General features: G+C 44.2%; 1 protein-coding gene across 4 annotated transcripts in view; it reads right to left on the reverse strand.

Annotated features, from left to right (window-relative positions):
- col17a1a (collagen, type XVII, alpha 1a) overlaps positions 1-17,814 on the reverse strand; it is a 124,367-nt gene that overhangs the window by 89,174 nt on the left and 17,379 nt on the right. For all 4 annotated transcript variants that reach the window (XM_041210478.1, XM_041210476.1, XM_041210475.1 and 1 more), the window contains exons 9-12: positions 16,466-16,513; positions 14,736-14,879; positions 9,965-10,132; positions 3,886-3,954 (exon numbers count right to left, since the gene is read on the reverse strand). In XM_041210478.1, coding sequence (XP_041066412.1) covers positions 3,886-3,954; positions 9,965-10,132; positions 14,736-14,879; positions 16,466-16,513 — 429 coding nt within the window. The remainder of the gene's footprint in view (positions 1-3,885; positions 3,955-9,964; positions 10,133-14,735; positions 14,880-16,465; positions 16,514-17,814) is intronic.

Genomic DNA, 17,814 nt, shown 5'->3' on the forward strand with positions numbered 1-17,814 from the left:
CAATCTTCTTTTATATTACTGGCTAGTTTACCCTCATATTTAATCTTTTCCCTCCTTATTTCTTTTTTAGTTGTCCTCTGTTGGTCTTTGTAGGCTTCCCAATCCCCTAGTTTCTCACTGCTCTTCGCCGCATTGTATGCTTTCTCTTTAGCTTTTATGCTGTCCCTGACTTCCCTTGTCAGCCATGGTTGCCTCGTCCTCCCTTTAGTATGCTTCTTCTTCCTAGGGATGAATTTTTGCTGTATCTCCCAAATTACTCCCAGAAACTCTTGCCATTGCTGTTCCATTGTCTTTCCTGCTAGGCTCATCTCCCAGTCAATTCTGGCCAGCTCCTCCCTCATGCCTCTGTAGTTGCCTTTATTCAACTGTAATACTGTTACATCTGATTCCAGCTTTTTCCTCTCAAATTGCAGGGCAAATTCCATCATATTATGGTCACTTCCTCCTAAGGGTTCCTTCACCTTAAGCTCCCTTATCAAATCTGCCTCATTACACATCACTAAATCTAGAATTGCCTGTTCCTTAGTGGGCTCCACCACAAGCTGCTCCAAAAAGCCATCTCGTAGACATTCCACAAATTCCTTTTCTTGGGATCCACTTCCAACCTGATTTTCCCAGTCTACCTATTGAAATCCCCTATGATCACTGTAACCTTTTCTATCTCCTGGTGTATCTTGTGCCTCAAATCCTGACTACTGTTCAGAGGTCTGTACGTAACTCCCGTTATGGTTTTTTTACCTTTGCGATTCCTCAACTCTACCCACACAGATTCCACATCATCTGACCCTACATCATTTCTTGCTATCGATTTAATTTCATTTCTTACCAACAAAGCAACCCCACCCCCTCTGCCAACCTGCCTTTCTTTTCGATAGGATGTAGATCTTTGGATATTTAGCTCCCAGTCCTGATCCCCTTGCAGCCATGTCTCCGTAATGCCCACCACATCATACCTGCCGATTTCAATCTGCGCCACAAGCTCATTTATCTTATTTCGTATACTGCGTGCATTCAGATACAACACCTTCAGTCCTGTATTTCCCGTCCCCTTTCTCATTGTCGTCCCTTTATCTGATGTGCTTGAAGTTAGATTCCTAGCCCTTTCCAAACATTTTGTCCTATTTTGTGTTCTGCAGACTTTAATAGCCTCTCCAGGGCTCTCCTTTCTTTACAGTTTTTTCATAATTTTCCATGAAGTTGAATCCACACACCACCCACCCCCCCCCCACCACACGCTAACCCGCTGCTTTGTTTTCTATTAGTCATACTTCTTGTAGTTTTACCCTCCCACCCCCCCCCCCCCCACCCCCCCCACCCCCCCCACCCCCCCACCCCCTGCCAACTTTCTAGTTCAAAGTCCTGTTGACCACCCTATTTACCCTTTTCGTTAGAACATTGGTCCCAGATCGGTTCAGGTGGAGACCATCCCAACAGTTCAGATCCCTCCTGTTCCAATACTGATGCCAGTGCCCCACGAAATGGAACCCCTCTTTCCCACAACAATCCTTTAGCCACATGTTTATTTCCCTTATTCTTGCATCCCTATGCCAATTTGCACATGGCTCAGGTAGTAATCTGGAGATTATGACCCTTGACAATGGATTCAGTCTTCCCAATGTTTAATTGGTGAAGATTTCTGCTCATCCTGTATCATTTTGGCAGGAGAAACATTTTCCACAGAGGGAGCTGTTAGTGGTTGAAGGCTATTGGCTGAGGCAGAAACTAAAAGGCTAGGATTTTCAGCTTGATGTGCAGGAGCGCGTCCGACATGCCCAAGTGTGAAAAAGCGCGCAAGGGCATTGGGTGAGCGTCCCAACATCATCGCGCACTCGCGTGATATTTTGGCACCTGAGAGTCGGCAATGCACCCACCGATTAAGGCCCTTAAGCAGCTAATCAAATTGAATTTTTTGCTAACCATCCAACCTTACGGTTGGCGGTGGGCAAATAGGCCAGGCGGCCTTTGCATTTTTGCGAAACCTCATCCACAGGAGGGATGAGGTTTCCAAAAACGAATTAAAAAATAATTTTTATGCTCATTTTTAACATGTCCCTCTTCATGTGACTGAGTCACATGTGGGGACATGTTTCTATTATTTGCGAAATCTTCATTTTAAAAACCTTCAGCTCCCTGAGGCAGCTCTGTACCTTCAAGGGGCTTTTACTGAGCGCAACCCCTGCGCACGCGCAGACTTCAGTGTTTGCCTGCCCCCTACCCCGGCAGCGCTGAGGCTCTCACAGCGCGTTTCATGCTGGCTGACCGTTAATTGGTCAGCCGGCATGAAACCACAGTCGGGTCCTGATCGCGGGCGGAGGACCATTTCGCGGCCGCTCCCAGGTCTGTCCTCCGCGCCCGCCCGACAAGGGGAAAATTGTGCCCTAAGGGGACATTGAAGATTAGATTGGCCGGAAAGATGAGGCAAAAGGAGGTAAAGGCCAAGTTTTCCCTTGTCGGGTGGGCTTGGTGGGAGCAGGCAGGGGCGGTCAGGAAGCTGAGCGCCGCCCACGATCGGCCCCACACTGCGATTTCACGCGGACGGGCTAATGAAGGCTCACACTGCATGGATCGCGAGCAGCAGCGCTGAGTGCTACCTGCTCCGGCGGGGAGTGGAGGGAGAGCAGGCCTGGCACGCAGTTTGCGCATGCGTGAGAAGGAGTGCTTCAATCCCCCTGAGGCACAGATCTGCCTCGGGGAGATTGAAGCGCTTTTTAAAAAAATTATTGAAGACAGTAAAAATTTTTAAAAAAACACGTCCCCTCATGTGACCCTGTCTCATGAGCTGCGACATGTTTTTAATTCAAAAATAACGTTTTCAGTTAATGTTTATTTGCTTTCGGAAACTGCATCACACTCGTGGATGAGATTTCCTAAAAAATGTAAAGACTGCTTGGCCTTTTCACTACTGTCTGCCAACTGTAAGGTTGGACGAGCAGCGTTAATTTGATTTCAATTAGCTTGTTAATGGCTTTAATAGGCCTTTTGATTATCTGCAGGTGCGCAGCCGGCTTCAGTGCATGCTAAGCCGGACGAAATATCGCGCAAGTGCACGGTGATGTCGGAACGCACGCCCGATGTCATCATGCGTCATATTACACTCTGGCGTGTTGGGCGCACATCCGCATGCCGAACGTAAAATTCTGCCCAAAGAGATATGGGAATGGGGAGGGTAAATGTAAATCGAACCTATTTACTTACATGGAAAGCAAATGCCAACATGGGCTGGTTAGGCCGAATGGCCTGTTTTCATGTTGTAACATGGATATATTTCAATGAGGAGGCCATTCAGTCCCTCCAACCTGGCTTGCCATCCAATTAGATCATGGTCGATCTGTATCTTAATTCCATTTACCCATCTTGGTTCCAGATCACTTAACACACTACCCAACAAAATCTATCAGCTCAATTTTAAAATTTTCAATTGACCCCACCCATCCCAGTCTCAAAAAATTTCCAGGGGAAGAGAATTCCACATTTCCACTACCCTGTATGTGATGAAATGCTTCCTGACATTCTCCCTGAACAGTCTGGCTCTAGTTTTAAAGTTCTAGGCTTTCCCCACCAGAGGAAATAGTTTCTATCGATCCCTTTAAATCCTTTAATCATCTCTTTAACCCTTCAATTAGATCACCCCTTAATCTTTCACATTTGAGGGAATACAAATTGGGTTTGTCCTATAATGGAACCTTTTTAGCCTCAATATCATCCTGGGGAATCCTCGTCGCACCCATTCTACTAAAAGCTCGCTGAGGTCGGGAGCCCAGAACTGAACACAGTGCTCCAGATGGAGTCTAACCAGAGCTTTTTTGAACTGTATGAACTTTATCCAGATGTCAGTATATTGATCCATTATGTTGGCGTATCTAAACCTGTTATCTATAAACTGACCTGTCTGAGTGGTCAGTCCCACAGTCCCTGTCACTGGGCTTGAAGCTTTGTTATTCTGGATTTCGTTTACTGAAAAAAAATCAAGCGATATGAGAATCAATGGAGATCGAGTCAAATCAGCCCCAAAGAGAACGCATTTAGAGACACAGCCACTGAAACTCACTCACACAGCAATCTATACAGAGGTTGAAATCATTGAGAGCTCCATACACACAGTCTCTGTTCAAATACAGAGCATACATACAATCTGATATTGAGAGCACTCTCTCAGCCTGGAAGGACTTCTCAGCCCAGAGAGCACAGGCACGTTGAGACTTAGAAATCTCAGACTCCAACCAGAGCAGCAGATGAGATTTTAACTGCTAGAAACTGGGCAGCTTCTAAATGTGGAGAGGTGATATACAATCTATGACACCGAGTGTTATTGAGTATAATACTGTATATATTATGTAACACGCTGTGTTACTGGTCATAAGACTATATATTACATAGTATATATAACACATATGTTTTTAACATATCATAACACTGGATATAACACTATATATCATATAAACCACCGTGTGTCGCTGGGTATAACACTGTAAATATTCTATAATAACACATCGTATGTCACTGGGTATAACACAACTGTATACACAGTTCCTGACTAAAAAAAGTGGGAGAAATTAGAGTATGAAGAGAAGTTGCTAGGGAAAAAAAAACAGTTAATAAGAGTTTCTACAAGTATTTAAAAAGGAAAACAGTAACTAAAGTGAGCATTGGCCCTCTAGAGAGTGAGCCTGGAAATTAATAATGGGAAATAAGGAAATGGTGGAAGCATTGAATAGGTACTTTGTCTTGTTCTTCACTATAAAAAACACAAATAATGTCCCAGAAATAATTGTCAAATCAAGAGGTGAAAGGGAGGAAGGAACTTAAAAATAATTACAATCACCAGGGAAAGGTTACTAAGAAAACTATCAGAGCAAAAAGCTGACAAGTACCCAGGACCTGATGGCCTGCAGCCGAGGGTCTTAAATGAAGTGGCTGCTGAGATAGCTGATGCATAGGTTGTAATTTTCCAAAATTTCCTAGATTCTGGAAAGGTCCTATCAGATTGGAAAATATCAAATGTAACTCCCCTATTCAAGAAAGGAGGGAGAGAGAAAGCAGGAAACTACAAGCCAATTAGCCCAACTCCCGTCATAGGGGTAATGCTAGATTCTAATGTTAGGGAGGTTATAGCAGGACTTAGAAAATCACAACACAACAAGCAGAATCAACATAGTTCTGTGAAGGGGAAATATTGTTTGGCTAATCTATTAGAGTTCTTTGAGAAAGGAACAAGCAGCATGGATAAAGGGGAACCTGTAGATGTGGTGCATTTGGATTTCCAAAAGGGATTTGATAAGGTGCCATATCAAAGGTTACTGTACAAAATAAGATCTCATGGTGTAGGAGGTAACTTGTTTTTAATTCGTTCATGGGATATGGGCGTCACAGACTAGGCGAGCATTTATTGCCCATCGCTAATTGCCCTTGAGAAGATGGTAGTGAGCTGCCTTCTTTAACCACTGTAGTCCATGTGCTGTTACGGAGGGAGTTCCAGGATTTGACCCAGCGGCAGTGAAGGAAGGCGAAATATTTCCAAGTCAGGATGGTGAATGACTTGGAGGAGAACTTCCAGGTGGTGGTGTTCTCACCTATCTGCTGCCCTTGTCCTTTTAGATGGTAGTGGTCATGGGTTTGGAAGATGCTGTTGAAGGAGCCTTGGTGAATTGCTGCAGTGCATCTTATGGGTGGTACACACTGCTGTCACTGTGCGTTGCTGGTGGAGAGACTGAATATTTGTGGAAGGAGTGGCAATCAAATGGGCTTCTTTGTCCTGGATATTCGAGCTTCTTGACTGTTGTTGGAACTGCGCTCATCCAGGCAAGTGGGGAGTATTCCATCACACTCCTGACTTGTGCCTTATAGATGGTGGACAGGCTTTGGGGAGTCAGGAGGTGAGTTACTCATCGCAGGATTCCCAGCTTCTGACCTGCTCTTGTAGCCACAGTATTTATATGGTTAGTCCAGTTCAGTTACTAATCAAAGATAACCCCCAGGATATTGATTTTGGGGGATTCAGCGAAGGTAATGCTATTGAATGTCAAGGGGAGATTGTTAGATTCTCTCTTGTTGGAGATGGTCATTGCCTGACACTTGTGTGGTGTGAATGTTACTTGTTACTTGTCACTTGTCAGCCCAAGCCTGGATATTGTCCAGTTTTTGCTGCAGTTGGACATGGACTGCTTCAGTATCTGAGGAGTCGTGAATGGTGCTGAACATTGTGCAATTATCAGCGAACATCCCAACTTCTGACCTATGATGGCCAGCGCAGACACAGTGGGCTGAATGGCCTCTTTCTGCACCATAACATTTTTATGATTCTGAACTTATGATGGAAGAAGGCCATTGATGAAGCAACTGAAGATGGTTGGGCCGAGGACACTACCCTGAGGAACTCCTGCAGTAATATCCTGGAACTGAGATGATTGGCCTCCAATAACCACAACCTTCTTCCTTTGTGCTGGGTCTAATTCCAACCAGCAGACAGTTTTCCCCCTGATTCTCATTGACGCCAATTTTGCTAGGGATCCTTGATGCCACACTCGGTCAAATACTGCCTTGATGTCAAGGACAGTCACTCTCACCTCACCTTGGGAGTTCAGCTCTTTAATCCATGTTTGAACCAAAGCTATTATGAGGTCAGGAGCTGAGTGGCCCTGGTGGAACCCAAACTGGACATCAGTGAGCAGGTTATTGCTGAGCAAGTGTCGTTTGGCAGCACTGCTGATGACCCCTTGCATCACTGTACTGATGGCCGAGAGTAGACTGATGTGGCGGTAATTGGCCAGGTTGGATTTGTCCTGCTTTTTGTGCACATGTCATACCTGGGCAATTTTCCACATAGCTGGTTTGATGCCAGTGTTGTAGCTGTACTGGAACAGCTTGGCTAGGGGCGCGGCAAGTTCTAGAGCACAAGTCTTCAGTGCTATTGCCGGAATATTGTCAGGGCCCATAGCCTTCGCAGTATCCACTGCCTTCAGCCGTTCCTTGGAATGCCGAGAGGAACAGAGAGGAACTGTTTAAGTTCTGTTGAAGGATCACTCGGACTCGAAACGTTAACTGTGTTCCTCTCCACAGATGCTGCCAGACCTGCTGAGTTTTTCCAGGTATTTTTGTTTTTGTTTTAGGTTACACATTGTGTTTCAGTACAATTCTGCTGCTGCTGATGGCCCTCTAGCGACTCATGGATGTTCAGTTTTGAGTTGCTAGATCTGTTTGAAATCTATCCCATTTAGCACGGTGGTAGTGCCACACAACGCAATGGGGAGGTTTCCTCAATGTGAGGCTGGGACTTCACCTCCACAATGACTGTGCGGTGGTCACTGCTACAAATACTGTCATAGACAGATGCATCTGAGGCAGGCAGTTTGGTGAGTATGAGGCCAAGTATGTTTTTCCCTCTTGTTGGTTCCCTCATCACTTGTCACAGACCCAGTCTAGCAGCTACGTCCTTTAGGACTCAGCCTGCTCAGTCAGTAGTGGTGCTACAGAGCCACTCTTGGTGATGTTCATTGAAGACCTCATCCAGAGTATATTCTGCGCCCTTGCCACCCTCGGTGCTCCCTCCAAGTGGTGTTCAACATGGAGGAGCACTGATTCATTGACTGAGGGAGGGCAGTACGTGGTAAGCAGCTGGTGGTTTCCTTGCCCATGTTTGACCTGATGCCATGAGACTTCCTGGGATCTGGAGTCAATGTTGAGGACTCCCAGGGCAATTCCTTCCCGACTGTATACCACTGTGCAGCACCTCTGCTAAGCCTGTCCGCTCAATGGGACAGGACATACCCAGGGATGGTGATGCTGGTGTATGGGACATTATCTGTTAGGTATGATTCCGTGAGGATGACTACTTCAGGCTGTTGCTTAACTAGCCCCAGATGTTAGTCAGGGTTGACAGGGCTGAGTTTACCGCTGTCGGTACCTAGGCCAATGCCAGGTGGTCCGTCCAGTTTCATTACTGTTTTGTGACTTTTTAGTGGCTTATTACAACTGAGTGACTTGCTCAGCCATTTCAGAGGGCATTTAAGAGTCAACCACATTGCTCTGAGTCTGGAGTCACATGTCCCTAAAGTACATTAATGAACTAGATGGGTTTTGACGGCAATCAACAATGGTTTCGTGGTCATCTTTTAATTCCAGATTTTTTGTTGAATACAAATTTCACCCTCTGCCATGGTGGGATTTGAACCTGGGTCCCTAGAGCATTACCCTGGGTTTTTTTATTCAGTTACAAGATGTGGGCTTTGCTGGTTGGGCCAGCATTTATTGCCCATCCCTAATTGCTCTTGAGAAGGTGGTGGTGAGCTGTCTTCTTAAACTACTGCGGTCCATGTGGTGTAGGTACACCCACAGTGCTGTTAGGAAGGGAGTTCCAGGATTTTGATGCAGCAACAATGAAGGGTCTTTGGATTACTTGTTCAGTGTCAATACCATTATGCCACCATCTCCTTACAGGTAACATATTAGCATGGTTAGACAATTGGTTCGCTGACAGGACACGAAGAGTAGGGATAAATGGAATCTTTTTGGGTTTGCAAGCTGTAACTAGTGAGTGTCACAGGGATCAGTGCTGGGGCCTCAAGTATTTACAATTTATATAATTGACTTGGATGAAGGGACTGAATGTATTGTAGTTAAATTTGCTGATGACTTGAAGATAGGAAGGAAAGAAAGTTGAGAAGAGGGCATAAGAAATCTGAAAAGGGATAGAGATAGATTAAGTGAGCAGACACAAACTTGGCAGATGGAGTATAATGTGGGAAAATATGAACTTGTTCACTTTGGCAGGAAGAATAGAAAAGCAGTATAGTATTCAAATGGAGAGGGATTGCAGAACTCTGAGGTACAGAGGGACCTGGGTGTCCTGGTACATGAATCAGGAAAATTTAGTATGCAGGAACAGCAAGTAATTAGGAAGCAAATGGAATGCTGTTTATTGTAGAGGGAATTGAATATAAAAGTAGGGAAGTTTTACTACGTGTACAGGGCGTTGGTGAGACCACATCTGGAGTACTGTGTACAGTTTTGGTCTCCTTACTTAGGAAAGAATAGAATTGCATTAGAAGCAGTTCAGAGAGGTTCACTTGACTGATTCTTGGGATGAATGAGTTATCTTATGAGAAAAGGTTAGACATGTTGGGACTGTATGCGTTAGGGTTTAGAAGAATGAGAGGTGATCTTATTGAAAGTCCCTGAGGGTACTTGACAGGGTGGATGCTGAGAGGATGCTTCCTCTTCTGGAAGAGACTAGACAAAGGACACAGTTTAAGAATAAGGAGTCTCCCATTCAAAACAGAGATGAGGCGAACCTTTTTCCCTCAGAGGTTCAATAGTCTGTGGAATTCTCTTCCTCATAGATTAGTGAAGACAGGGTCATTGAATATTTTTAAGCCTGTGTCAGACAAACTCTTGACTCCCAAAAAGGGAGGGCGACAAAAAGCAGGAAACTACAAGACAGTTACATTAATATCTGTCATAGAGAAAATATTATAAGCTATTATTAAAGACATTATAGCAGGGCACTTAGATACATTCAAGGTAATCAGGCAGAGTCAGTGAAAGGAAAATCATGTTTAACTAATTTATTGGAGTTCTTCAAGGAAGTAACATGTGCTATGGAGAAAAGGGAACCAGTGGATGTACTGTACTTGGATTTCCAGAAGGCACTTGATAAGGTGCCATGTCAAAAGTGATTGTGGAATATAAAAGCTCAAGGTGTAGGGTGTAACATATTGGCATGGATAGAAGATTCGCTAGCTAACAGGAAACAGAGAATAGGCATAAATTGGCATTTAATGGTTGGTAAGATGTAGTAAGCAATGTGCCACAGGGATCAGTGCTGGGGCCTCAACTTTTTACAATTTATATAAATGACTTGGATGAAGGGATGATGGTATAGTTGTTAAATTTGCTGATGAAGCAAAGATAGGTAGGAAAATAAGTTGTGAAGGGGATATAAGGAGACTACAAAGGGCCTGGTACCTACCTGTTACAGAAGAAGATCCTCCTGTACTGAACATCTGTGTCCCAGCTGAAGAGAGATTGTTGTGGTACTCTGTCACTCCCATATTCATGTTGCCAGCAGGAACAGTCGTAGTCCAGATGTAGGCGGGCAGAGCAGCATTCAGGATAGCGGTGTCATATCTCCCAGAAACTGGGAAATGGAAAGAAACAGTCATTTCAAGGTTCGTGTTTTCTAAATGTGCTGGTTAGAATGAGAGGCAGAAACACTTGAGAACAGATAGAATGTAAGAACATAAGAAGCAAGAGTAGGCCATTCAGCCCTTCAAGCCCACTCCACCATTCAATGGGATCATGGCTGATCTACTTCAATACCATATTCCTGCACTATCCCGGTATCCCTTGACATTCTTAATATGTGGAAATCTATCGATCTCTGTCTTGAACATACTCAATGACTGAGTTTCCACAGCCCTCTGGGGTAGAGAATTCCAAAGATTCACCACCCTCTGAATGAAGAAATTCCTCCACATCTCAGTCCTAAATGGTCTGCCCCTTATTCTGAGACTGTGTCCCCTGGTCCCCTACAACCAAGTGAAACGTCCTTCCTGCATCTACCCTGTCAAGCCCTGCAAGACTTGTGTAAGTTTGAATAAGATCACCTCTCATTCGGTCTAAACTCCAGATAATAAAGGCCCAACAATTAAGGAACTATTTAATCGTTCCTCATAGGACAATCCCTCCATCCCAAGAATTAACTTAGTGAACCTTCATTGCACTCCCTCTATAGCAAGTATATCTTTCCTTAGGTAAGGAGACCAAAACTACACACAATACTCCAGGCAAGGTCTCCCCAAAGCTCTATGTAATTGCAGTAAGATCAAAACCTCTCGCAATGAAGGCCAACATATCATTTATCTTTTTAACTGCTTGCTGCACCTAAATGCTTGCTTTCAGTGATTGGTGTACAAAGACACCCAGGTTCTTTGGTACAATAACATTTCCCAATCTATCGCCATTTAAATAATACTCTGCCATTCTGTTTTTCCTACTAAAGTGGATAATTTCACACTTATCCACATTACTGCATCTGCCATGTATTTGCCCACTCACTCAACTTGTCTAAATCATCTTGAAGCCTCTAATGTCCTCCTCATCGCACTCATTCCCACTTAGTTTTGTATTGTCAGCAAACTTGGAAATATTACATTTGGTTCCTTCATCTAAATCATTGATATATACTGTGAATAGCTGGGGCCCAAGCACTGATCCCTGCGATACCCCACTAATCACCGTCTGCCACTCCGAAAAAGACCCATTTATTCCTACTCTGTTTCCTTTCTGTTAACCAATTCTCAATCCATGCCAATATATTACCCACAACCCCATGTGCTTTAATTTTACACACTAATCTTTTATGTGGGACATTATCAAAAGTTTTCTGAAAATCCAAATACACCGCACCCATAGTTCTCCCTTATCTAATTTGCTAGTTATGTCCTCAAAAACTCCAGCACATCTGTCAAACAGGATTTCCCCTTCATAAATACTTGTTGACTTTAGTCTAATCTCATTGATTTTTTCTAAGTGTCCTGTTATCACATCCTTTATCATAGACTCTAGCATTTTCCCTACTACTGATGTTAGTCTAACCAGTCTACAATTCACTGGTTTCTCCCTCCCTCCTTTTTTAAATAGTGGGGTTACATTTGCCACCCTCCGATCTGCCAGGACTGTTCCAGAATCTACAGAATTTTGGAAAATGACAACCATCGCATCCGCTATTTCCATGGCCACCTCCTTTCGTACCTTGGGATGTAGATTACTGGGCCCTGGGGATTTATCGGCTTTTAGCCCCATTAATTTCTCCAGCACTGTTTTCTTAGTAATACTAATTTCCTTCAATTCCTCATTTTCACTAGACCCTTGATTCCCTAGTATTTCTGCTAAGTTATTTGTGTCTTTTTCCATGAAGACAGAATTAAAGTAGTTGTTCAATTGCTCTGCCATTTCCTTGTTTTCTATGATAAATTTGTTTGTTTCAGACTTTAAGGGACCTACATTTGTCTTCACCAATCATTTTCTTTTTTTATACTTATAGAAACTTTTACAGTCTGCTTTTATGTTCTTTGCAGGTTTACTCTCATACTCTATTTTCCCCCTCTTAATCAATCTCTTGGTCCTCCTTTGCTGAATTCTAAACTGCTCCCAATCCTCAGGCTTGCAACTTCTTCTCACAACTTTATATAAAACATAGAAAATAGGAGCAAGAGTAGGCCATTTGGCTCTTTGAGCCTGCTCAGCTATTCATTATGACCATGGCTGATCATCCAACTCAATAGCCTGCTCCCGCTTTCTCCCCATATCCTTTGATCCCTTTCATATCAAGAGCTATATCTAACTCCTTCTTGAAAACATACAATGTTTTGGCCTCAACTACTTTCTGGGATAACGAATTCCACAGGCTCACCACTCTCTGGGTGAAGAAATCTCTCCTCATCTCAGTCCTGAATGGTCTACCCCATATCTTCAGACTGTGACCCCTGGTTCTGGACTCCCCCACCATTGGGAACATCCTTCCTGCATCTACCCTGTCTAATCTTGTTAGAATTTTATAGGATTCTATAAGATCCCCCCTCATTCTTCTGAACTCCAGTGAATACAATCCTAAATGACTCAATCTCTCCTCGTATGTCAGTTCCACCACCCCAGGAATCAGTCTGGTAAACCTTCGCTACACTCCCTCTATAGCAAGAACATTCTTCCTCAGATAAGGAGACCAAAACTGCACACAATATTCCAGGTGTGGTCTCACCAAGGCCCTGTATAATTGCAGCAAGACATCCCTGCTCCTGTACTCAAATCCTTTTGCTATGAAGGCCAGCGTACCATTTGCTTTCTTTACTGCCTGCTGCACCTGCATGCTTACCTTCAGCGACTGGTGTACTAGGACACCAAGGTCTTGTTGCACATTCCCCTCTCTCAATTTATAGCCATTCAGATAATAATCTGCCTTCCTGTTTTTGCTATCAAAGTGGATAACCTCACATTTATCCACATTATACTGTATCTGCCATGCATTTGCCCACTCACTCAGCTTGTCCAAATCACACTGAAGCATCTCTGCATCCTCCTCACAGCTCACCCTCCCAAACAGCTTTGTGTCACCTCCAAATTTGGAGATATTACATTTAGCTCCCTCATCTAAATCATTAATATATATTGTGAATAATTGGGGTCCCAGCACTGATCCCTGTGGTACCCCACTAGTCACTGCCTGCCATTCGGTAAAAAGACCTGTTTATTCCTACTCTTTGTTTCCTGTCTGCCAACCAGTTTTCTATCCATCTGAATACACTACCCCCAATCCTGTGCGCTTTAATTTTACACGCTAATCTCTTATGTTGGACTTTGTCAAAAGCCTTCTGAAAGTCCAAATAAACCATATCCACTGGCTCCCCCTCATCAACTAGTTAAATCTTTGAAAAACTCCAGTAAATTTGTCAAGCATTATTTCCCTTTTGTGAATCCATGCTGACTCTGTCCGATTCTGCCACTGTTTTCCAAGTGCTCAGCTATTAAATCTTTTATAACGGACTCTAGAATTTTTCCCCCTACCGATGTCGGGCTGACTGGTCTATAATTCCCTGTTTTCACTCTACTTCCCTTTTTAAATAGTGGGGTTACATTAGCTACAATCCAATCTGTTGGAATTATTCCAGAGTTTATAGAATCTCGGAAGATGACCACCAATGCATCCACTATTTCTAGGGCAACTTCCTTAAATACTCTCAGATGTAGATTATCAGGCCCTGGGGATTTATCGGCCTTCAATCCCATCAATTTCTCCAAAACCGTTTCCCGACTAATATTGATTTCTTTCAGTCCCTCCCTCTCACTAAACCCTGTGTTTCCCAACACTGGGACATGTCAAGGAACATTAATGAAAAAAATTATTTAATCTATAAACCCTTCATGAAACCACATCCCGCCTGTGGATGAGGTACCATGAAAAATGCGAAGGCCGCCTAGGCTTTTTGTCTGCCCCCCTTGCCAACCTTAAGGTTGGACGGGCAGCTCAGTTTATTACTTTAATTGATACTTAAGTGGCCTTAATAGGCCTTTGACAGTTTGGCGGGTGTGCAGCCGACTCGGCTGAGCGCCTGCCGAACTGAAAATCTAAACGACGCACGGTGACTGGTGACGCCCGATGTCACCCCGTGTCATTTTACACCATGGCAAGTGGGCCTCGCCCCTGCTCGCTGAGCCGAAAATTCTGGCCAGTGCTGTTGGATTTGTCTTTTTAACATTTTTACGCAATATTTTTGTACTGCGGCCCTATTCGCTGATAGCCCATGTTTCCTTTGCCTTCCACTTATGCTTTCTACTTTTCTGTCTTTCATTTCTATCTTTGTTTCCCTCTCTTGTGTCTCCCCGCTCAGGTTCCCATCCCCTTGTAGGATTCCTGCACCTGAACAATAGTCAGTGACTCTGCTGCTCATGTGTTAACAAGACGAACTCAGCTTGGCTGCAATTCTAACCTCAAGTTAATTTCAATATAGATAAGCCTAGAGTGGTGCATTTGACAAGGAATATAAAGAGGCCACAGATCTCTTGGAGAAAAGGAGTCTAAATGGGGTAGAGAATAAAAGAGATCTGGGATACATATAGATAAATTAATAATCAGGTTAATAAAAACATAAAACAGAGCTCAGATTAATTTCTAATAGGATAGAATTGCACAGTAGAAAAGTTATGTTAAACTTGTATCAAACTCAGTAGAGACACTCCCTTACCTGATTGTGTGCTTGCGCTCACCATCTTTGTCTCCACAACAGCCTTCTTAGGGTAAGGGAGGGTGTTTGCGGTCGTACGAGGAGGGCTGATACTGGCCGATCGGCTACCTTTCAGCAACCGCTTCACATCATCCAGCTCTGTCCCTATGTACAGCAATGAAACAAGATCAGTCAGAACATGGGGGAACCCCGCTGGGCACAATAGCCCTGATCTAGAACCCAGGGAGAACTCCCATGGGCACTAAACTCCTGACCTAAAACTGGGGTGGGTGGGGAGGTGGTAGCTGGGTTCAACACCTCTGATCTAGAACATGCAGTGGGGGTTGGGATGGGGGGCTGCCCTGGTTACAACACCTCTGATCTAGAACCTGGGGGTTGCCCCTCTGGGTATATCATTGATGTAAAACATGGGAGAATCCCTCTGGGTACATTTTTAATGATCTGGAACCTGGGGGAATCCCCACAGTGATCCACTTTATGGGTGAGAGAAGCAATGTCCCTGAGTTAATCATTTCCTGATTCCTGAATTAGTAAAAAGCCATTCAGCTGAATACAGTGACAAATCAGAATCAGTAACCTGGGAATGTAGGTGGATGTAACTGGGAAGTCTGCGCAGTATCTATAATCTTTATGATCGGGCCTTGACCGTCACATCATCCTTTACCCAGATTCCACATGTTCTGTCATTGAGGTGGTGGCAATCAGTCACTCACAAGCACAACACAACTTTCTGGTCCTTGTTGCGCTGGCTCTTGCTGTAGCCTCCCTCCCCTGGGTGAACCCCAATCCTGAAATTGAAGGTCTGAGAACCAGGACTCATGCTGGCAGAGAGAGACAGAGAGAGAGGGAGAGAATATGTTTTAAATTGACTGGTAATAGGAGTCCAGTACTTCGAGAGCTAAATTATGAGGTTGTTTAGACTAGGTAATTAATCACACTGCTTGTTGGCAGTAATAGCTTTGGTTGCGGGGAGGGGGGTTGGTTGAAAAGGAAGTAATGTGGGAGGGGTGATTTTCGGGAAGGGTGATGTTCAGATCAACCATGTGATCCATCCTCAGAACATAGGAAGAGGAGGCAATTCAGCCCCTTGAACCTAGTCCACCGTTCATTTATATCATTGCTGATCTGTATCTTAATTCCATCTACTCACTTTAGTTCTGTAATCTTTAATACCCTTACTCAAAGAAATTAATTTCAGTTTGGGAATTTCCAATTGCCCCCCCAGTCTCAACAGCTTTTTAGGGGAGAGGGTTTAAGATTTCCACTCCTTTTTGTGTGAGGAAGTAATTCCTGACATCTCTCCTGAATGACCTGGCTCTAATTTTAAGGTTCTGCTCCCTTGTTCTAGACTCTCCCCACCAGAGGAAACAGTTTCTCTCCATCAACCTTATTGTATACCTTAATCATTAACACCTCATTAGGTCACTCCTTTATCTTCTTTTAATCAAGTGAATAATAGCCTAGTCTATACAACCTCATAATTTAACTCTCTAAGCCCCGGAATCCTATTACCAGTCAATTTAAAACATATTCTCTCTGTCTCTCAGCATGAATCCTGGTTCACAGACCTTCCATTTCAGGAACGGGGTTCACCCAGGGGAGGGAGGTTACAGCAAGACCCAGTACAACAAAGGCCACAAAGTTGTTTTGTGCCTTATTGTCCTCCACTCCCTCCCCACCCAATGTTTTACTGACAGCTGAAAGGGCTGAAGCGCTGCTGTGGTACTTACAGCGTCCGGAAGGTGAAGCACTCTGGAGCCGGGCTCTGATCACACTCTCTGAAACACAAGGGGTTCTCATTACACAGCGGTACAAGATGGTAGGACATCACTCTCAGCTGTTCTCACCCTGCTCATCTCTGCTCAGTGGCAAACTCCTTCACGTACCCAAGGCATTATAAACCCTCACAGTTATTCACATCTCGCAGGGTTTGCACAAACAGCAGCAATTTACATTTATACAGTGCCTTTAACATAGAAAAACATCAAAAGGTGCTTCACTAGCAGCGTTATTAATTGATCAAACTGGGGAGGGTTTTCTGAAAAGGGATGAAAGTGCTGGGGGGTGGTGGGGGAGAGGTGAGGACACTTCAGGAAAAGGAATTCCACTCTGGGGTTGAGGATGCTGCAGGGAATTAAAGACTTTAAGAAACTGATACATGGCCATGTTGAGAATACCAATCCCATAAACAAGGAAGAGATAACTGGAAGAGATGGTTAAGGGTTGAAGTTTGATCGGGACTTGAGTGACAGTTTCTCAGTTTAATTGTATCAGGGGTGTTTAGTTGTATTCAGGTGATAAGCATTAACTGGGGAGTAACCAATGCTCATATATATTTCAGAACAGGCTGGAAGTGTGGTGGTTGGGTTGGAGGTTCATGATTTGTAATGTGTGTCTGTGTAGATAAAAGCTTATAAATGTAAAAACACAAGTTTTCAGTTCCATCTTTCGCTGCCTGGCTATCTGCATTGTAACATGCTACTTTGCTCCAAAATAGTGCCAGAGGATCAATAATGGCCAACTAATCAAGAAGTCAGGGCCTTTGTTTAATATTTTGTCTGAAAGACAGTACCTCTGACAGTGCGGCTCTCCCTCAGCATGGACCCTCTGACAGCGCTGCACTCCCTTAGTACGGACCCTCCAACAGCGCAGTACTCCCTCAGTACAGACCCTCCGACAGCGCAGTACTCCCTTAGTATAGACCCTCCGACAGCTCAGTACTCCGTCAGTACAGACCCTCCGATAGTGCAACTCCCTCAGAACAGACCCTCTGACAGCATGGCACTCCCTCAGTATGGACCTTCAGACAGCGTGGCATTCCCTCAGTACGGATCCTCTAACAGCACAGCACTCCCGCAGTACTGAACCTCCAACAGTGTAGCGCTCCCTCATTACTGCAGTGTGTATATAAGTTCTAGTGTCTGGAATCAGGCTCAAACCTTTGACCTTCTTTTCTGAATTAAGAGTGTGACCCACTGAGTCAATCAGAGCTGCAGTGTGGAGCCAGGCTGCAGTGGGGTTCATTCAGGGCAGGTGAGTAATCTGTGTCAGAGCCACAGACCAGCTGCTGCTGCGCACA

Source organism: Carcharodon carcharias, chromosome 17 (assembly GCF_017639515.1).
Source record: "Carcharodon carcharias isolate sCarCar2 chromosome 17, sCarCar2.pri, whole genome shotgun sequence".
Classification (NCBI taxonomy): Eukaryota; Metazoa; Chordata; class Chondrichthyes; order Lamniformes; family Lamnidae; genus Carcharodon; species Carcharodon carcharias.